Source organism: Pochonia chlamydosporia, chromosome 3 (assembly GCF_001653235.2).
Source record: "Pochonia chlamydosporia 170 chromosome 3, whole genome shotgun sequence".
Classification (NCBI taxonomy): domain Eukaryota; kingdom Fungi; phylum Ascomycota; class Sordariomycetes; order Hypocreales; family Clavicipitaceae; genus Pochonia; species Pochonia chlamydosporia.
The window spans coordinates 1,211,156-1,232,517 of NC_035792.1; the positions used below are offsets into that span (position 1 = coordinate 1,211,156).

A 21,362-nucleotide genomic window follows, 5' to 3' on the forward strand; every position below is an offset into this window, starting at 1 on the left:
CGCACTTAGGCGACGAAGATGGAGAAGCCGGTGCCATCCTTGCTTCGTCCGTAGCTTCTACGGTTGTTGACTGTGTCTCGCTTACCGAAGTAACACATCGATACGACAATCAATTACAACACGGTCAAGTCATACCGGCAAGGGAACGGTCTTGGTAAGGGGAGAAAGGTGTCCATGAAAACTGACTGGCCAAGGGCCCGATAGTAACCAGTTCAAGTGATGATAGTCCGGCAAGTGTAACCAAATCCGCTGCCAAGATGCCCTAGCCTGTATTTTTGCTGACTAGTCTGCAGGATAGACCCCATTGCCGACTGGAGGAGCCAAACGTCGGCCGATAGTTTGCACATGAGTATGAATGATCGTCAAACAAGTTGATTGCGCAACACTGCCCCGATCTCATATCCATCGGCAATAATCCGAGGGTTGGGTCCGTCCGGCGTGGATTATGTGAGCTTTCAAGTTCACATCTACGCACACAGCCATGTGAGATCGCCTTCACCGACAGTAACCAATTCCGCAATGTGAATCAAGGTTTCTTGTCCGATGTTCATTGAACTTGTGCAGAGGAGATACTACTCTCCCAAGTTTGTTCCCATTCCAGGCGTGTTTCCGGTGCGCCAAGAACATCTTGAACCGGGATGTTATGTGCAGTTGGTCACATTGCCAAGCATGTGTGTGATACACCTTGCCACGAGTACCCTTCCCAACTTCAGACTGGTTAATTTCTTGTATCGGCTGAAAGAATCGCCCTGATTATCCCCCATGTACGCTCATCTTTAGGCCACGGTGGATCCTCCCAGGTAATGCCAGCGCCCTGCCACTCCTTTGATGCAACGGGCTCCGCCTCAGACGGGAAGAACTCCCAGAGAGAACAAGTGGAAATGTTGACGATGATGTATCAAGGGGCGAAGCTGGCTGGGATCAATCAATGGCCCCTCAAGGCGCAATTACTCATACGAGATGTACAAGAGCCAACGAAGGGCACTGTCTGCGGCTTGTCGGATACCGCAATCCATCGATGCAAGTGTCTCATACTTTGTTGCCAAACGCTGAGTTTGTTTTATATTTACGTTGCTTCTGTATGACCGGAGCAAGACAACTGTGTGGAAGCTCCTGAATCGTTGATCCCCTGGGTAACATTACGTCGAGGATACTCAAAATGCCAAGCTCAATAGCCGGGCTGACCAAGTCAGCCATCAGAACATTCTGGCAATGGTCTGTTCCGTATAAAAGCAGCCACCGTCCTGAGGACAAAGTCTATGTTGCAATTTGGGACTTGGCCATCGATAACGAGACGACACTCGGTGTTCTTGCAGAGATATTTCCTGATATTCCTCGCCAAGACCTGCCGAGTGATGAAGAAGAAATCCGTCATCTGGTCCGCAGACGACTGTTCACGTTAAAGCCAGGGGCGCACCCACAAAGAGCTATGAAAATGGAGGATTCCGATGAAAGTGGCAGCGATACTGCATCAGAGATGTGGGATACTGACATCAGTCTACTGCAAGAAGTCACAGAGGAAGCATGGATGCATCTGCCGGTTAAGCTACGGTATCTGCTTGCAGCGGTGAATGCACGGCACCTACAACAGAAGTTGGAATTCATGTCCAGCGAGAATTTTCATCCGCCAGCCGGTCAGAAGGGTATTGAAAGGTGCGTTTCTGGCATCAACAAGACCTTCAACATGTGGAGAAACGGTTACAAGGCCGCAATAAGCAAAAAAGAGCGCTATTTTGTCAACTTTTTCTTCATCTTCCTCGCTTTTAGTGCCATATACCCAGACGTTGCCGCCGGTTTCTTAGGGGAGCGTTCATATAACCAACGTTCCATTGGCATGAGAATCGCCACATTGTGGCAATTATTCTACCTGTGGACATTTCCATTTCACTGCTGCTGGCTTCTCTTCAATTGGAGTCTGGAGAGGCTGTTGGGTGCCTTTGTTGGCAACACTGTGTATGCTCTGGCTGCCATTGTGCCCGTCATTCGAGCAGCCTATTTACAGTCGTGGTTCAGAATCATGATGCTGGTCATGTCCCTGTGCTGGCAGATTAGTGTGCAGTTCTACTCTACAACACGAGACTATATCATGCGGTTTATCACTCGTCGGCAGATGAAAGGGTTGCGTCAGCAGGCAGAAACCGAGCGTAATGATTGGAAGGCTGTTGATAGAACTATCAACCATGAACTCATGACTCTTAAAACATTTCTCTATCGCCAATCGGACGAAGATGACCACATTTGGGATTCCGAAGCTATTCCCATGAGAGTTCGGACGGAGCGATACATACAATTCACCAGCTGCTTCAAGCTTGGACGGCCGGCAGACCAACTAGTCGGTTTGATCAAAGACGACTTTGAAGGAATAATCAACACATACGAAGACTACAGACACACTGCCCCTGTCGCAGACGGCCAATTCAGCCGGGATAATGGCCATGTTGAGCCGCGACTCCCCAAATTCCTGTTGGTTCTCTTTGACATTGCCATCTTTGCATATGTCAGCTATTCTTTCTACCCACAGCCATTTACGTTCAACACGGTCGTTGCATACGGAACCGTCGTCACCATCAAACAGGCCATTGTCGCGTGCAAGCGCTACCAGACGCCGAAAAGTGCGAGACGTCTCTTTACTAATATGTCAGCGGTCAACATTATCGGCGTCTTGCTCGTGTCAACGCCAGTAACGGTTGATCCTCGTGTTTTGGAAGACAATGGCAAATTTATTGCGCTCACGTTGGCCATGACTTTTGCGACGCTGTTCCTGGCGGAGCCTATTGCGCCGCTGCTCCTCTGCATCACTGAGAGAGGCATTGCGGCATGGACGAAGATGACCAGCAGGTCCGCGTCTAAGAAAGCCGCTACATCAGTTCACAGCGATGCAGAGGATTCTGATACGACTGAAGTAGGAGAAGAGTCGTCCTCAGAGAAGGGTCGGAGTTCAATTTGATGTTCGGTGAGGAATCAGCATTGGAACTTGGATGTAGGTAGACAGGGAACAAAAGGTGGACAGGAAAGGTCCTAGTATAAGAGTCTACGCGGTTATATAGTGTTACAAACTTGCTCGAAATAAAAGTTTTATTCGCAGAAGCTACATTTCAGTACAAGACTTCCGTTCATTCAAGTTTCATTCCGCTAATGAGCGCAACGCAGCTTAATACCGACGAGCACTTCAAGACTTCTCAATGTCCATAGGCACAGACTTGACAGGGTGATCCCCATCCGCCACCAAATCCCTCCTAAACGGCTCGACATAATGGCCACCAAACTCCCTCGCACTCACGCCCTTCTCAAACAACATGTCCAACTCGGCGGGTGATCGGCCCCTACTCTCAGGAAGCCTAAAATACGACCACACCAGACAAAGCAGACAAAACGCAGACCAGATGAAGCCGCCCTTGCCCCTCAAATTCCACGAACTCGGGTTCAAAATGGGCGGATTCAAAAAGTTGGCCCCAATACACGCAATATTATAGCTGTTTCTCGCCAAAACCACCGTCTTGATACGTAATCGCGTAGACGGAATCTCCGCAACGAGACAGTAGCACACAGGTCCAACAGTCAAGTCATACGTCACCACGTACACCATCATCAGGGCGCCGGACGCCCATCCCAGCGCGGGAATCGGATCCGGAATGCCCATGAATCCAACCGCCATGAGCACAACCAGCATTGTCGTCAGACCGACGAGATACAAAGCACGGCGACCAACGCGCGGGAGAACAAACCACGCGGCGATGGTGCCCGCCAGTGCGATGCCGTTGGTGCCCACGCCAAAGGAGAATGACTTTTCGGAATCAAAGCCCGCCTGCTGCAGGAAGTAGACTACGTTGCCACCGAACCAGACGCCGCAGAAGACTTGGGCGACCCAGACCATGCATGCGATTTCGGTGCGGCGCAGATTCGTGCCCTTGAAGCAGTCGAGGTAGGATGTGCCCTCCTGGAGATGTTTCTCCAGTCTATCGGTGTGGGAGATCATGGCAATGGTTTGGTCGATTTCTTCGTCGGTCGAGCGGGTTAGTTCGCGGAGAGCCTTGCGCGCATCCTCCACCCTTTCCTTTCGTACGAGCCATGTTGGACTCTCAGGCGCAAACAGCACGCCTAGTATAATAATGGGCGGAAACACCCATTGTATCGCGTAGGGGATTCTCCACGCCCAGTCATCTTCTCTCTGCAGCATACCTCGCAGGGTTCCCGTGCTGATCAGCTGCCCTATAACCCAGCACATGTTCACGTACGTCGTGAGAATAGGCCGCAGCGGAATAGGCGTCACATCAGCAGCATACGTAGTAGTGAGTGTCTGGAACGCACCCCACGGCAAACCGCACAGCACCTCCGCCGCAAACAAGTACCCGATATTCTTGGCGAAGAAGAACAGGAAAATAAAGGCGATGGTCATGAACAGCGCCCCCAGCAGCGTCTTCTTGTACCCGTACCGCTCGGCGAGGACGCCCGCAATCATGAGCCCGCAGATCTGGCCGACCTGCCCGCCGTTCTGGAGGCCCGACATCCACGCCGATGTGACTTGGTAGTCTCCGTTGGGGAGCTGCTCGCCGAATCGTTTGCGGAACTGTGGCAGACCGAAGAAGCTGCCGAGTAGGGAGACGTCGTAGCCTTCCATGACGAGGCAGAAGGATAGAATCATGGAGTAGAAGATGGCCTTGGGGTACTTCTTCATGGCTTGCCAGATGGACATTGTCTTTTCGACTTCGGTCCGGATTTGGGCGGCGTAGATGAGGTCGTCTATGTTTTGGTCGGTGTCGACTTTGCTGAGCGCGACACCATGATGGTCGTCTCCATTGTGGACGGTGGACGCCATGGTGGTTTAGGGCAGTGGTGAAGAATGAAGTGAGTGAGAGTTCACCGAGGCGGTGGTGAGCGAGTTGGTTTGAGGGTGAGTAGGCGATGAGGGTAGTTTATATGCATTTCAGGATGAGGTCCGACGACGGGCATTGAACCCTGGTCTTCATTGTCGAATAGCAGGAATTGCGGATGGAAGAAGAGGCGTTTGCGGATGGGAGTTGTCAAACGGATGCAAGTGAGGGAGTGGTTGTGCCGTTGCATTTTGAGTGTTTGTGGCGTTGGATTGAAGGAGTGGTAGAAGCGAGAAATTTAGCCGGTTGGTGGTTGTTTTTGGGGACCAGACATGGAGTCAAGGAGTCTGGGGAAGAAGGGAAGGGTCAATGCATGTGGGTTCAAGGGTTCCCCATGTTGTGGAAGTGTGGAAGCCGGATAGATGGAGATGGTGTGTGGATTGGACTGGATCTGCTTATGGTTTGCCACTTTTGGATGCGTTTGGATGTGTGACCCCTGATTGTTGATGAGGGGAGTTTTTACGATGGTGGTTGATGGTTGGGTCCACAATGAGTAGTGATGAGGGACCAGACCTCACTTGTCAGGAGCATTGAAAAAAAAAAAAAAATTTAACCAAAAAAAAAAAAAAAACAGGAAATACAGTGAGTATTATGCTACAGAGCTTTCTTAATGATGAGTGCATATTAATGGAAATTAAATACATCCTACTCGAGAATGAGCATACCGTTGTCAACGTAGTAGACGAAAATGTAGGGCCGTTCAAGCTGATCACTGAGCGCCAAATCCTCAACAACATCAATATCAACCTAAGAACGCCGAGACACTAAAGCCAATAATACCATAACTCTTCATCCATATTTGGTGTCCTCGTGCTTGTTCTTGGCTTACAATACGTGTGATGTCTGATTCGACTCACAGCCTGTCAACCACGATGAGCTGCGACTTAGACCCAACCTGGCATACTGTAAACACTCTATACCATATAAATTCAATATCAGTCTTTACTCTGCAGTAATTAATCCTGCATAATAAGTGAAGGGGCTGTATCAAGCAACCTGGATACATTAACGGCCACCAGTCAGACTACCACAGCAGACACTCACCAGAATACAGCAACCACTCATAAAATTTAAACGAACAAAAATTCTCTAGCTCGCGACTTGCAATTCCAAAATACATACGTCCCATCATGGATGTCATCTGTCATCACCACAACCTCATCTCAACCACCACATCAACCCCCCAACATCACGTCATAACTTCTCCCGTTCAACAAATAAATCAATGACTCAATCCACATCGCCAAGACCTCTTATGTCCTCAAAAGTTAACCGATTCAAATAGTCTCAAGACTATACGCTCAAATTCTCCGGATAAATTTCTCGCTTAAATTATTTTCAACATCATGATAGTTCATATCACAGTGAACTTGTACGGAATTATTTTTCCGAGGGCGGTTCTTCTGTGTTCTATTTTGTACTAATTTCGTATGTATTAGGTATTAGCCGCGACGAAGTTGGATGTGGTGTGCGATGAAGAGATGGTAATGCCGTAGAGTGACTGCTGTGTCATTGAGGCTTTTCTGCTAGATGGAGATTGGTAGGGCGAGGAGTGAGAAGGCGCGAACATTGCGTCTGAGGCGATTATGAAAATGAGCTACGTGCTTTCTGATAATAAATCCACTGATGGAGGTTACACGTCAAGTTTTACATCCATAAACAGTCTGGTAAAAATTATACGTCCAAGTCACTAACACCTCTCAATGTCTCAGCATACTGCAATACGCGATACCTTTACGAGGTTCACACATTTGACCCAACCACATACTGCACCACAAAATCAAATCACAATGCATCATCAACTTCACAAGTCAAGCACTGAATTGCCCTAAACACGACTATCCCCCGTCAACAACTCCACCACCGGCCCCGAAACATCCCCCTCCAACCCCAAACTCATCACTCCCCCAATCCTACTAGCAAGCGTCTTCCCCTCCACCGCCGCAAGAATCTTATCCTTCACCGTAAAGTCCATCTGAAAATCCAACAACCACTTCGTCAAAACAGCCAATCTATCCAACACCCCCAGCTGCGGCTCAGGACCCAGCGTGATTTCCACATCCCTGGCTTCACTCTGCGGCGGAATCTGCACCACCAGACCTGGCGAAGGTGTAGTATCCACGTGAATGTTACAGTTGGTAATGACGTCTCCGACACGCACTTCCAGTGTAGAAGGGATGTTAGTCAGGGAGAGGAATTTGAATTTCCAGGTCTTGTTTGATTCGGAGACGCGGAGTCTTCCCGTGGATTGTTTGTAGTCGAGTGTTATTTTGCGGTGGTTCGAAGCAGTGCCATTGACGATGGTTTTGTCAGCGCCAATATCATCGTTTGGATCTTCGAGGATGGTGAATTCCCCGTCTTTGCCTACCACGATGATGACTTCCAGGGCAGTGGGGTTCTGGCACCCGTTTTCAGGGAACGTATCCGCATCAAGTGGAATGATGGATCCCTCGGGCGTGATGACGGGAATCGTCTCGATAGGGCGGTACATTTGAATTTCACGGTCCCCGTCGTAGATCTGCCCCGTGAAGATGTCGACGTGTCGACCTGGCGGGACCCAGACATTCACACTGGCCAGGTTTGTGTCTGGATTTCGCTTCGTAACGATGGGGGCAACGATGAGGTGCGAGCCGAAGAAATACTCGTTTGGCTTCTCGTAGGCTTCTTCCCGGGCGGGATATTCCCAGTAGAGAGGGCGGACGATAGGTTCGGCGCCGCCTTGCAGATTCACTGTATGTAGATAAGGCACCATTCTGTGACGGAACTGCATAAAGTGCTCCATGGCCTGGCAGTGTTCTGTGCGGAACTTCCACGGCTCCTTGGACGTCCACTGGCTGTTGGACGAATGGAGGCGGAAGATGGGCGAGAAGACGCCATATTGGATCCATCGAGTGGCCATTTCGTCGTCCCGAATGCCGCCCATGTGGCCGCCAATGTCGTGACTCCACCATCCGTAACCGATGTTAGAGGCGGTTGCTGTGAATTCTGGTTGGAACTGGAGAGATTCCCATGTTCGGATGGAATCTCCGGAGAAGCCGACGGGGTATCGATGACTCCCTGGTCCTGCGTACCGCGAGAATATGATTCCCTTTCCCTCGCCATTTTGATTGACGTGGTCCTGGAAGTGGAAGTAGTTGAGCAGCCAGAGCGGATCGAGACCTGGGATTCGGGAGATAGGACCCTGCTGCCAGTCGATCCACCAGAAATCGCAGGCTTCTTTTTCGATACTGCGATGTAGGACACTCAGGAAGGCGTCCATGAATTTGGGATCAGTGGGGTTGAATAAGATTGGAGCCTTTTTAGACGTATCATGTCCGATGGCCTTGGCCATGGTCTCGTAGAGGTCTTCGTGGTGATGAACGCCGCCGTGAGGATGGTCATTGAGCGTTATTTTCAAGCCACGATCGTGAAGCGCTTTCCCAAACGCAGCAGGATCAGGAAACAGTTCCTTGTTCCAACTGTACCCCGTCCAGCCAGCGTGGGGGATGTGGTCACCTTTGACCTGATGCCAGTCCATGTCCACCACCGCAACAGACAGCGGCACATCTCGCTTGGCAAACGTATCCATCAGTTGGATATACTCGCTCGCTGAATACGGATGATATCTGCTCCACCAATTCCCCAGGGCCCAACGCGGAAGCGCAGGCTGACGGCCAGAAATATCATAAAACGCCTTCATCGCACCCTTGTAGTCGTGTCCGTAGACAAACATGTATCCGTCGATACGATCACCGCTTCTCCTAGGCGCAACGAACCCCTGTCCGTCAAAGAGAAAAGTCTCGCTGTCGTCAAGTGTGGTAAATCCAGATCGCGATAAAACACCTTCTCCCATATCGCAACGGCCATCAACCTCGTCTAGAGTTCTGGCCGTGCCACCCAGGTTATCTTTCGCCGTCTCGCCATAGCGCCAGTCGGCTCCCCAAAGAGTCACTTTGCTTGGAAAACCAACAATGAAGCCGCTTCGACTGAAACGCTTCTTATCATATGTGATGTGGAAGTTGCGGGCAACCACCTCAATCTGCTCGTCGCCATCATTGACAGTAAATGCTGGCGGGGTAAAGTTGCGGTTGATGGCAAAGGCTGAGGCACGGTCTTCAAAGACACCGTCTTCAGCCCATTCGTATCGTAAAACTGTCTCGCTGAGCAGTGTGAAGCGGTATGTTGGTCCTTTTACAACAGCGGCTGGGTTGGCGACCGGGTCGCAAGGGAATGTGTATTTATCCATGCTAGTGACCGCTTTGGTGGAAGATCAAGACTCTTGAGAGATCGCCACTTGCTTCAATGCTGTACGAAAGGAGTATTAAAACACAGAGATCAAAGAAGCGACTAAAAATGAACTTTCCGAAAATGAATTTGAAGTGGCGAATTGAATAAGCTGAATGTTTTTTTGCAGAAGATAGATGATTGTCTATTCCCGAAGAATATGGACAGCTTCACGGCTGATTTACTCGTGTAATTAGCTTCTGTGGATCTGACACTTTGAAAGTTGGAGCTCTGGTGGGGACATGACAGGACCCCAGAGAATCTGGAAAAAAGAGACAGACACAAAGATGAATGCTGTAAAAAAAGAGCCGCATTCTTTGTTGAATGCCGTATAACAAGGCATAACATGGTGGTGGCTGTTGATCTTCAGCTGCATCAATACTCTCATGCAGATTTGATGCAAGCGGGGTGACAGTCTGTGGCTTTCACAAGGCCTCGACCACTCAGGACAATTTAAGCGAGTAATTTTTCCGCCACTTCGACTGCTGTCTGTTGTCAGTGAGTGGCAATGCGTGGTCTCATGTTTTGTCTCGACAGCCTTGTTTTCTCTCAACAAACCACCTTGCATGCTGCTTTGCATATCGAATGACCAAACCTGGCCACGTGCGAGGATGAGAGAGCCCATTGCCATCTTGCCCGAGGTTGCATTTCGCCTCACAATGCAACAGGGCAATGAGCAAACAAGTGTGATGCTGTTCCCTACAACCTGTCAAGCGTATCTTGCATTAATACAGATTTGCCGGAACCAAGAGTTAATTTGTTCTGCATGCATTGCCGCGTCACGTTTTTAAAGGCCAACTGAGACGACTTTCACTCTAGAGTGAGGCTGTCTAGTTTCCCATGTTTTCTGTGATCCCACTTATCCAATCCGTCAGCCATTGACTATTGAACTGGAGAAATATCCAAATCATCTGCCTCAGTCTCAAGGTGACCATCCACTTCGTAAACCACATTCTCGTCTGGTCGCGGAGCCGCATTCTCTGGAAACTGCATGCTGAGATACGGCCACGGTCGCTTCCCCAATTCCGAGTTCGACATCCGAATCTGGAGCTTGTCGAGAAAGCCAGACTTGACTCCTCCAATATCCAGTAGTACGTTTTTGAGGGAATAAAGAATATCACCCATTCCCGCACACATTCCACCTTCTCTTGTGGATCCTGGTGCACAAGCCAGAATATCCAGCAGGGCATCCGCCATCCTAAACACTTTGAGTTCCTGGGTCCGGAAAAGTCAGTTCTATGTACCATGTACCATGTCAAGCCGATGTTTGCGCTTACCATTCCGTAGCCGTGGGCATAGATCGACTCTGCCGACACAGAGGGGAATAGACACAGGAGTTCCCGTGCAATTGTCACCGGCAACAGCAATGAAAATGCCTGGTTCGACGAATCGCGAGACATTTTGTAGTGCCGCATGGTGTACTCCCATATGAGCAGTCGTATCCATTGCCGCGTGACAAACAAGTCCACTTGTTGCACTTCAGTGAAGGAAGAATGCTGCGTATGCGCACAGAGGTCGGTTTGAGCAATGGCCACTTTATCGGGGTCCATCACTGGCCGACGTGATGACGATGTCTCCATGATGTTGCTTTGCAGATGTGAAAAGAGGCGGGTAAGTGACGAAAATGCCTGCGTTATCGAACTGAACTCGCTGTCCGTTTCCTCGTATGGCGGCATTTCGTCAATCGGCACAAGCACTGCTGGGAAACAGTTTTGTGCGCAAAATGTCCTGGAAAGACATGAGTACTGGTCAGAATTCAAGTGACATCACAGTCTCGTACCTCTCAGATATGAACAGCATCCAGAATATCCGCAGTTTCAACGATCGCTCTTTTCGATCCAAGGGTTCATACGTTTCTTGTCGATCAAGGCCCAGCCAATGCACTGACGCTATCGATTCTCGTAGGTACACTGCTGCAGTTCGAATCTTCGATGCGTTGGCAAAGTAGATATGTAGGAAGAACGGTGTCAAAATAGACGATAGTTTGTGGCATTCCCGGTAGTCATACTGCTCACGAACGGTTTGGGCATCCTTGGCAAATTGATGGGATGAGATTGCTGCCTCGCATGACTCTGTGTGTTCTGGTAGTCGAAGTTGGGCGATGGACGCTGCGCACACAGATGCTGCCAAAGCATATGACTCGAGGTCGTTGATATCGAAAATGAGTTTCGAAATCAAGTCATCGACATTCACGACGGGCCAAACAGGATACAATCGATCTCGAAATATTCCCAGGTACTTGCAATATGCGTCAATAGGTAGCCTCCGAGGACACGTGGGCACCATGAAGTCGAGCCCTACGCCAATTTCATGGCTGGATGCCGATTCAGGACTTGACCCAGAAACTGTCAGAGCCCCAGGTGTGTCGTGAGTCTGCGTCAAGCGGCCGAGACCTGAACATCAACGTCAGTGCTAAAATTCCCCTGAACCGCCCATGCAGGTGTTTTCCATTCGTCTTCATCCCTAACCTTCTTTTATTTTCCGGCATGTTGCCGGACGAGGACCCTTGGGGCCTCGTTTGCCTCTTGTGCGAAGAGAAGTGCAATCCAAGCCTCGAATTCGACATTCACGGCATGGTCTCTCAGCGTCACACTTGACTCTTCGGAACGCACATGCGTCACAGGAGCTTGAAATTCGCTTCTTCATTGTCTAGCCACGCCGATATGCCAATGAATGCACAAAGCCAAGACTTTGAAGAGGATAAAAGTATGCGTACATTGTGAGAAAAACGTGGTGGCTTTCTGGGGAACCCCGTATTTCTGTAGCTGTTGAAGGATGGTGGGGCCGCGAGCAGCGTATTCCGGCCTGCGGACGCTGCGGAGAAGAACAGTCTCCGACGATTGCCATTTCAAGCTGATTTGGCCGAGTGGCGGACACACATATGGCCAAGCAGACAAGGCTGGGGCATATCCTTGCCTCTTCAGCCCCCGGCACAGCGCTCTCCATCATGCCGTGTCCCTGTTTCCATGCTAAATGCCCTGATCTGCCCGAACAGGTTTGCGGAGACAGAGAAGTTGGGCGTGTGCAGACGCAGATTTCCAAGCAAGTAATTGACGGATGAGGCGCTCCCGAAGCTGGTGGGCTACAGTCCAAGTGACGCAGCTGAGGCCCCTGGGCGTCGTCGAATTCGGACCTTCTGGGACGAAGGCTTCCTCAACTGTCAACTCGGTCACTACTCGGCACTATTTAGGCGCCACCACTGCCGTAGATGGTGGGCGACAAACACCAAAGAGAACAGCCCGTGAAGTGCCCATGGGGTAGCATCGGATGGTCAATGATCTTTTCCACTTGTAGCTACCCTTTCAGGATATCCAATGGCGTCCAGCATGCTTAAAATTCACCATATTCCGGCAAAAATCGAATCGGTGTCCCGTAGTTAAATACGAAGGCGGTTGCCATGACGTCTGAGGGTGCTTAAGGAATAATATTCACCTGCAATATCGCAGCGATTCTCATCGTCTTCAAATATGTCCCACCAGGGACTGCCATCCTAACATGCAATTAATAACAAGTTTTGGTGCCAACTCAGGGGCTGTCTTGTAATCACCAAGTGGGATACAATTTTCGCCCACCATGCTGGTAACTTAGAACAGGTGTCAACCAGGGGTGTGTGTTGGACCGCCTAAGATCAGGCCCAGCTGTTCGGACGGAGCCGCTTGGGGGCGATCCTGGCCAGGCACGGATTTCACGTTATGTTATGATGCTGACAGCAAGCGTTGGTTATTGGCGAAGCATGGCGTTTGCGTCCTGCCTCATGATTCGTTCCTTTCGATCGGTTCGCGGCACTGCATGAAGTTGGATTACGTAGCGGGGTAGAATCCATAATTGAGCATCATGACTCTCCTCTGCAAGCAGTTCCCTGATCAGAGAGTCGATCGCTTCGAACACTATCATGTGCCCGCTGTGTTGCTCCAAAAGTACTGGGTAGTGTTGCTGGTGCTGTTAGCTGATGTTTCGGTGCAAGGAAAGCAAGCTTCCAGGATTAGTATTGGGCGATATTACCATACTTTAGATGAAGCAAAGATAGAATGATGATGACGAGTTGCCCGATTGCGAGTCCCCATCATCTATCTCGAAGGCTAGAGACGCATCCTCAGGTAATTGAAATCGATCCGGTGCTATTGCTTCATTGGTCCTTCATAAGAGACCTCAATGGCGTATTCCAACAGTCGCATTGACCATGAGGCAGGAATTAAGTTGGGTTCATTGTTCTGGTATAGGGTTGGCCTGTAAACATTCAGCTGTCGCAATCATAGTTGATAAGCACCAAGATCGCGCCTGCCCTTAATATTAGCTTAATGAACCAAAAAAACAAGAATGAATGGCGATCACCATACTTTGCACGTGGCAAGTAGAGGGTCTATCGCTGCATTGGCTACATGACTTGGTGACCTGATGCACTCTGTGGAAAATTCCCTCTCGAAATGAAGGACCCTTGGACGAAATTATGTCTTGAAGCCATCCTGGCTCATGCAGGCAACCTCGAAACCCCCACAATTTGGTTGGTGTCACAGCAGAACACTGAACCCTGAGGATCCTCTGCAGCAGGCCACATGCAAGCTCGTGCAAAGCCAGGTTTCACCGCCAACATTTACTAGACTGGAAACCACAAAATCTCCTAGTCGTTGGAGTAAAAGGGGTACATGGGGCCAATCAGCCATCTCATATCTGTCCACTTATTTTATCAATTCAACACGACTCTCACAACTTTTTTTGCTTGTGGGCTCATGCCATGTGGAAAGCCCAGGTCTTGGCGTTTGCCCTTGCTGTGACTTTGTGAGCTAGCTCCTGGGACTTTGGCTGTGCTCAAAGCGGCTTAGGAACAACCACAACTCTTTCGACCTCTTGTCGCCTCCACTTGTTCTTGAAGCTTGTTTCTTCACACCTCCTTGCACTCCCTGGAGATTCCCAATTGGCCTTTTGGGAGCAGTTTTTCCTGCAGAGATGTCGAAACCAACGAGCTTAAATGGCAGCGAGAGCGAGTTCGAGTTCATCGAAACTCCGAAAGCTAGCCCCCCTTCACTCGAGAAAGAAGAAGAGTGTGGTGTTCGCACTACCAAGGTAAGCTTTAGCGTCGATTTGGCCTCTACTGCAACCCCACGATGCTTCGGTATTACTTCCAATTACCGGAGGAGGGGGAATCAATGGCTTTTTAGCTTGCTGCCCTGGATTAGTGGCTATTCCTTTCTGCATGACAACAATTGCAACCAATTGCACTCTCCCCATTGATTGAATCAACTTTGCGGCTCTGTTCTAACTTTTTGTCCCCTTCAGTACCCTTCGATCAAGAATGCCCCCCTTCCCGCCGAAGGACCCGGTTCCGACTCGTTCAACAACAAAATCCTCATCTCTATTCTGCTTGGAGTTCCATACTATCTGAAATGGAAAGTCGGCGGCGGCTTGAAGACTTTCATCTTCTTCGCCCTGATTGTTGATCTCCCGCTTCTGGCCGCTTGGTGGCTCGTCGTTTCTACGATTAGCCCTCGCCGCAATGAGAAGGCCAAGCTCCCCGGCCGCCCTGTCGAATTCTACCTCGATTTCAAGAAAGATTCTGATCGGGCCAAATACCGTGGATCGAACAAGATCCCCATGGAGACGTTTCATGAAATGTACTTTGATGGTGACGTCGATTTCAAAGGCGACTGTCTGGAGGTGATGGAGTACCGTCACGACTGGGCCAGCTTCAGGTTCACCATTAGTCTGATAAAGTTCTTTCTTCTTGGCATGATACCCGAGCTCATTATGCACACTCGCTCGCAAGGTATGGCGGACCACTTCCGTTCTCACGTTCTACCTACGTTGTATGCTAATTCAACACAGATGAGGAACAAGTCCGTGACCACTACGATCGTGGTGATGACTTCTACGGATGGTTCCTCGGTCCTCGTATGATCTACACCTCTGGTATCATCTCCGACATTGAAAAAGAAGAGACTCTTGAAGAGCTCCAGGACAACAAACTTACCGTTGTCTGCGAGAAGATTGGCCTCCAGTCAGGTGAGAGAATGCTAGATATTGGCTGTGGCTGGGGTACCCTCGCCCGCTTCGCCAGTGAAAACTACGGTGCCCACGTTACCGGTATCACCCTGGGTCGCAACCAGACTGCTTGGGGCAACAGTGCCATGCGCAAGGTCGGCATCACTGAGGAGCAGAGCAAGATCCTCTGCATGGATTACCGTGATATCCCCGTTCCTGAAGGTCGCTACAACAAGATTACGTGCCTTGAGATGGCCGAGCACGTTGGCGTCCGTCACTTCTCCAGCTTCCTCACTCAGGTGTACAACATGCTCGACGACGATGGTGTCTTCTTCCTTCAAATTGCCGGACTTCGTAAGCCTTGGCAATACGAGGATCTTATCTGGGGTTTGTTCATGAACAAGTACGTTTTCCCTGGTGCCGATGCTTCCACGCCGCTAGGCTGGGTCGTCGATAAGCTCGAGGGATCTGGCTTCGAGATTAAGGGCGTTGACACCATTGGCGTCCACTACTCTGCTACTCTGTGGAGATGGTACCGCAACTGGATCGCGAATCGCGAAAAGGTCGAGGCAAAATACGGCAAGCGGTGGTTCCGCGTAAGTTCACTTGCACCATGGACACTTTTGTATCCCTTGAAGCTGACATTACAATAGATCTGGGAATACTTCCTTGCCTACTCAACCATCGTTTCCCGACAGGGTAGTGCCACCTGCTTCCAGATCACTCTGGTCAAGAATATCAACTCCACCCACCGCGTTGAGGGCATCGACTCTCAATTTGCCTTGTCTGGTGGTCTCAAGAGTTTCAAGGGCGACCTTAAAGCCTGGGCTGCCAAGAACAATGTCGCCTCGTCAACTGACTTCCTCTCCTGAAGCCTGTTGATGAGCTCACAAGGAATACTCTTGCCATAACCGTCGCAGGAGCCAGAAGCCTTGAGTAGGAACCTGTTGCAGAAAAGCAAAACAAAATGGTGCGAGTTACAATGGAATCTTGTCACAGGCCCAAAGAAAACGGCGCGTGGACGCTAGTTTTCTGTCGAAAGTACTATTTGCATGGTAATATTCGATTGTCATCAATTAGCCGACTTGGTTGGATGAGGGCTTGCTACAAGATGGTGCATTACCCAGTAATAATAATCAGAGTCAATTGAATGTCCTAACTACGCGAAAAACTCCTAAGAATTTGCAATAAAAATGAACCGCAAACCCGGTCATTGAAGTCCCGTTTTACGTCAACTTCTAATGTATTCTCCTAGTGCATCCCCAGCATGTTGTATTCTCACCATGATCAAGTTGCCACACACTCAAACCCGTCTAGTCCCGTTTCATCCAGACCACCGCCTTGGACCAGCTGCGAGCTGGCACCTTTCTTTCAAAGAGAACATCCACATGTGCTGCCGACCGATCCTTTATTTCCGGGAGCCGGAAAAAAGCCCAAATCAGGCAGAGTGTTGCGGTTGCAAACCAAACAAAATGCTGCTTTGGCACCAAGACCCAAATCCGGCTGGTGCGTCCTCCAAAAGCACAGGAGCGAGGAACAGGTTCACTATCGATATAAGAATGTAAACCCCGTGGGTGAGGGAGTTGGTGGCGGCTTTCAGTCGAGTTGTCGGCGTCTCAGCGACAATTGCAGTCTGGGAGGCAAATGTGTAGGAGTAGCTGTTTATTTCCATCCACATGAAAGCTGAGGTCCTTCGTCAAAACTAGCTCTAGCGAAAAGAATTGATCGAGTAATCGACGGCTGGCAAATCTGGGGCTTCATGTGAGGGCCAGTTGCCCCCAATGTTATTGCATTCGCGGCACGTTTACTCGAAGTCAGGTAGATTGAGGAGTTGAGAAATATCCCAGTTCATCAAGTCATCCTGATGACCTCTTGTTAGCGAAATCGACGCGGAGAGCCAATCGATTTGATTCATTACGTACCATGAGGAATTCCGTCGACAACCCTTCAGACTCGGCACTCACATCCTGCGTGGGGGCAGCATCATCCAGAATATCGGCATCTCGTTTCAAATATTGCTCACATTTCGTCAAAGCCATCAGAAGATCTGTGCAGACCTGACGCCTAGCTGGCAATCGTTCTTCCATAGCTCGTGCCTGTGCTAGTAGTCCAGTGAGAAAGAAATACGCCTTCATACTCACACTTCCGAATGCAAGACCCTTATCCCAATGCGCACATATAGCGTTCAGGCGATTTACAATAAACATTCGCGACTCTTTACGAGACTTGTCTAGTCGGTCACCCTCTTGGCCATCCCCTTTCTCTTCTATTTGAAGGAACAGTTCAAGTCCAAGAACTAGAACTACATGGAGGCTGAGAGGGCCTTTGAAGGACGCCCTTCCCACATATGCAAGTTGAAGTAATAGCTCACAGCCGTCTAACCTTACACTACTCGGCGTCTCAGAAACGTAGGATGAAATTACGAGAGCTGATTCTACGCATGTAGTTCGGGCCAGGTGATATTTGGGATTATCTCTAGCCGCAATCATGTGCCGCTGATACAGCAGCATGATGTAACGATGGAAAAAGATATCAACGAATTGGCGATGAAACTCACTAATACCAAGGCTATCATCACCAAGACTCAGTACTCTCTGCACTTTCCGTGCTTCTGTCCTTATTTTGGTAGCAAGATCAACAACGTGCTCGAATTTGACGTCGTGGTTCAAGCCATTCAGGAGCCGGACGATATCCAGCCGAAGTGAAGCCGACCTGGCCAGAGCTATTTGAAGCGAGTTTTCCGTGGGATTCTGTGGCGGAACAATAGTAACCTCGCCTTGTTGGCACAAATCGTTGACGCAGTTCGAGGGCGGACCCGAGTCGTAGTCACTCCGTGAAAGGAGTAGGGGCATACCACTATCAAGATGGTGCTGTATAACTAGCTCCAACGTGGTAGCCCACAATCGTTTTCGCATTTCTTGTTGACGTGGCGATAGTAAAAGTAAGTATTTAGGGTCTCTGTGAAGCCCCATAGACATGGCCGAGGTCAACAAACTTCCCGCAGAAACCCAGGTCGGGCCAGGGCAATGGAGTGTCGTTTGCTTAGATAGCAGCAATGCACAGAAGACCTGAAATCCTTCGATATTCATGGTAGGCTTTTCAGACGACCCCATGAGCCACGATTGAGCAAATTGGTTCCATTGTGCGGCCCTGTTGCGATGTTTCCTGCCTTCAGAGCCTTGGTGGAAAGTACTCCCAATAGCAAGGAGCACAACAAATAATGCCAAGAATTGTATCCTTGGAGAGTTCAAGCTAGTTTTGGACCAGAAAACATCGTATTCCTCCAAAAATGATGGTGTATCAACAAGGCGGTAGATTGGCTGAAGAGTTCTCAGGTAGCACTGGATTAGCTCGTCGCACGCCGTCTTTCCGGGCAAACTGGCAAGAATATCAGATTTGAGGACGTCTGTACCGGTACTGAATCGGGATTTAGTCGCATCTCGTGATTTGCGGATCTGTTTAGCCAATTTCAAGATTTCAGTCGTGTCACCATCGCGACTGTCCACCGCAAACTCTACTTGGGGGTTGTCAAAGTTCCCTGGCGCTATTGGCTAAATCCCAAATCAGCGAGTGTCGGCCATACCATGGAATATTAGAGTTTGACGTACAATGAGCCGAGCTACATGCATCCAGTGGGTATTCCCAAACAGTCGTACTTTCTCCGAGCTATTTCTCAGGGGAAGTTTGCCAGTCGTGTCTGGCAATGGGCTTGTGTTTGGAGAAACACGCTCAACTTCATCGCCGCTGACACGTTGCCGAAGCAAGGCTTCAAGCCTTTCAACTCTCTCCTCTAAATCCCCAGGCTGCTGCCGATTTCTGTTGTGTAGCTGCGTCGTAGTTTGAGCAACACTCTGTGCCAATGGCTCAGTTCGTGCAGGAGACAGATCTGTAGGTGAAGGACGGGAGCTTCCACTTCCCGTAGCGCCATGCAAAAGAATCGGTTCTGTCGCATTATTCCGATAAGATGTAGATTGATGTCCATTCGTTCTTACATCCAATCGGTAAAAGCAGTTTGTTACTCCTCGCGATCTCTTACATCTGCCACAGGGCTGCATCTTATCACACCGGAGTTTACGCGCCCGGCATGGCTCGCAGGATGTTGCAGGTCGGCGCCTCCTACGGGGTGTGGCCGAACTATGTCCGTCCATTTCGGCCTGAGGGACAGAAAAGAAGGGTTGATTTTCGTTGGTGTGTTGGAATGATGGGAAAGGATTCAAAGGAATAACCTACGGCCGGGAAATTCATGGTTATCCCCGAATGTGGTGAATTTGCCGAGCTAAGATGTGGCTCCAATTTTGTGGGGCAAGACAGGTGTAAGTGAAGATGTGCTCGTGGAATATCCAGCTGGTCCAGCTGGACGGTTCTAAACTGCTTTTTTTCCCCTTTTTTTAATAAAAAAAAAAGAGAAGTTTAGTTTGTTTCTTATTGCGATTGTATATTATATGGGATTGCGTGTGAGCAGGATGCAATTTTTCGCCGCCTCTGCACAGAGCAGGCACAGTGAATCCATGGATCTACAGAAGTTGCAATGCTAGTATGAAAGCTCCTATGTCCGACTCCGACTTCTCCATGGCCGAGGCCGAGTTGCATCTACAGATCTGAGGCAACGGCCATAATGTCAAAATTGTATAAAAGGCGTTTATGCAGCATACGTGTTTCATGCTCCATATCATTCGCAAAACATTTGACGGTTTCCCTCTTCTCCCTGTCTAATTCTTGCTTCTTTCCAAAGACACCCGGACATCACAATGGCCCAAAAGTCCGAACAAGCAATCATCTTAGCCGATAAGATGGAGGCCTTGGCAAAGAAACTCACCTCCTCGGTTGAAACCATCCGAGAGGATAAAGCACAGGGTGCTGCCCGTGACTTCACTGACATTATTGAGTCTGCAGACGCCTTGCTCCTTGAGCTCAAGGGACCTATGGACCACATGATGGATCTCATGGTTGGCCTGTCCAAGTTTGTTGCAATGCGACTATTCATCAAGTGGGGACTATTTGACAAGATTCCTGCTGAGGAAGCCATCTCGTATGAAGACTTGGCGAAGGGCATCGGGGCTGATACGGGACTCGTTGGTTCGTATATTCATATGGCGTTGTAAAGGGTAAATCCTTTTTGTCTTCCATGCTAACTTTATATCAGCTCGTTTTGGAGCAGCCCTCGTAGCAAATGGTGTTTTACGACAAGTTGACGATGCAAAAGTTGCACACACAGCACAGAGCAAGGCCCTTCTCAATGACAGTCCGTTGAAGGGGCTCGTCTGTCTCGGGTATGAGGCAATCCGTCCTGTTACCATTCTTACCACTCGTCCTCTGTACTGATGGATGAACCGAAACAGATACGACACCCAGCTCAAGTCCATGGCCAAGCTAGCCAGCTACTTCGATACCTTTGGCCTCCACGAACCAATAGGCAAATACAACACTCCCGTTGCCTTTGCCTCAGGCGATGCCTCCCTCACCATATGGGAGCACGTCAATAGCAACCCCGAGGAAAAGAAGAACTTCATGCTAGCAATGGTTGCCATGGCCAACAAGCACATCACCATTGGCAACTACGACTTCAGCTGGGCAGTCGCCAAAGCGGCCGAGAATCCGGATCGCCCTCTCGTAGTAGATGTAGGCGGCGGCCAGGGCCACGCTCTGCAAGAAATTGTGGATGCGAACCCAGGTCTAGCCATGGAGAGATGCGTGCTGGAGGATCTGGCGCCTGTGCTGGAGCAGGCCAAGGCGAATGCCAAGGGGTCGATTCAACGAGCGCGGTTTGTGGCATTGGACTTTCACAGTGAGCAGCCAGTCAAGGGGGCTCTGGTGTATTATATTCGGCGGTGTCTGCATGACTATGGAGATGATGACTGCGTGGATATCCTGAAGCAGATTTCAGACGCGATGGCGGCAGATAGTCGTGTTTTGATCGTGGAGAATGTGCTTGGTGTGCCGGCGGCCCCGTCAGCGGTTGGAAATGATATTTTTATGATGATGCTGGGTGGGAAGGAGAGGACACTGGAGGGTTTTGAGAGTATTATGATGAGGGCTGGGCTGGTGGTTGAGAAGTTGTGGAGGTTCAAGGGGACGGAGTATGCTGTTGTTGAGGGACGTAAGGTGTAGATGATTGTAGAGTCTGGTCTGTGTGAGCAAGAGCAAGATGAGGAAGTGAAGTCTGGTCTGGTGGGGTGGGTTGAAGTTGTGTAGCATGTTAATCTTCACTCTACAAAATTGTGTCCCTCATTTACCTTTAAGACGCATGTTTCA

General features: G+C 49.7%; 6 protein-coding genes across 6 annotated transcripts; 3 read left to right on the top strand and 3 right to left on the bottom strand.

The window, feature by feature from the left end:
* Window positions 1-1,159: 1,159 nt before the first annotated feature.
* VFPPC_04269 (hypothetical protein) lies at window positions 1,160-2,947 on the top strand (the record flags this gene model as incomplete). Its single annotated transcript, XM_018283650.1, has 1 exon — window positions 1,160-2,947. The coding sequence occupies one exon, from the start codon at window positions 1,160-1,162 to the stop codon at window positions 2,945-2,947; it is 1,788 nt and encodes a 595-aa protein (XP_018144798.1).
* A 222-nt stretch (window positions 2,948-3,169) lies between these two features.
* On the bottom strand, window positions 3,170-4,816 carry VFPPC_04270 (sugar porter (SP) family MFS transporter; the record flags this gene model as incomplete). The annotated part of the gene is made up of 1 exon (XM_018283651.1): window positions 3,170-4,816. One exon carries the CDS (start codon window positions 4,814-4,816, stop codon window positions 3,170-3,172), a length of 1,647 nt encoding a protein of 548 aa, XP_018144799.1.
* Window positions 4,817-6,699: 1,883 nt separating this feature from the next.
* VFPPC_13602 (alpha-xylosidase) lies at window positions 6,700-9,096 on the bottom strand (the record flags this gene model as incomplete). Its single annotated transcript, XM_018291377.1, has 1 exon — window positions 6,700-9,096. One exon carries the CDS (start codon window positions 9,094-9,096, stop codon window positions 6,700-6,702), a length of 2,397 nt encoding a protein of 798 aa, XP_018144800.1.
* A 920-nt stretch (window positions 9,097-10,016) lies between these two features.
* On the bottom strand, window positions 10,017-11,780 carry VFPPC_04271 (aflYd/ sugR/ sugar regulator; the record flags this gene model as incomplete). The annotated part of the gene is made up of 4 exons (XM_022428393.1): window positions 10,017-10,349; window positions 10,412-10,862; window positions 10,915-11,527; window positions 11,603-11,780. 4 exons carry the CDS (start codon window positions 11,778-11,780, stop codon window positions 10,017-10,019), a joined length of 1,575 nt encoding a protein of 524 aa, XP_022284459.1.
* Window positions 11,781-14,078: 2,298 nt separating this feature from the next.
* VFPPC_04272 (cyclopropane-fatty-acyl-phospholipid synthase) lies at window positions 14,079-15,982 on the top strand (the record flags this gene model as incomplete). The annotated part of the gene is made up of 4 exons (XM_018283653.1): window positions 14,079-14,195; window positions 14,409-14,895; window positions 14,955-15,706; window positions 15,764-15,982. 4 exons carry the CDS (start codon window positions 14,079-14,081, stop codon window positions 15,980-15,982), a joined length of 1,575 nt encoding a protein of 524 aa, XP_018144802.1.
* Window positions 15,983-20,435: 4,453 nt separating this feature from the next.
* Window positions 20,436-21,218, top strand: VFPPC_04274 (O-methyltransferase; the record flags this gene model as incomplete). Its single annotated transcript, XM_018283654.2, has 1 exon — window positions 20,436-21,218. The coding sequence occupies one exon, from the start codon at window positions 20,436-20,438 to the stop codon at window positions 21,216-21,218; it is 783 nt and encodes a 260-aa protein (XP_018144804.2).
* Window positions 21,219-21,362: the final 144 nt, after the last annotated feature.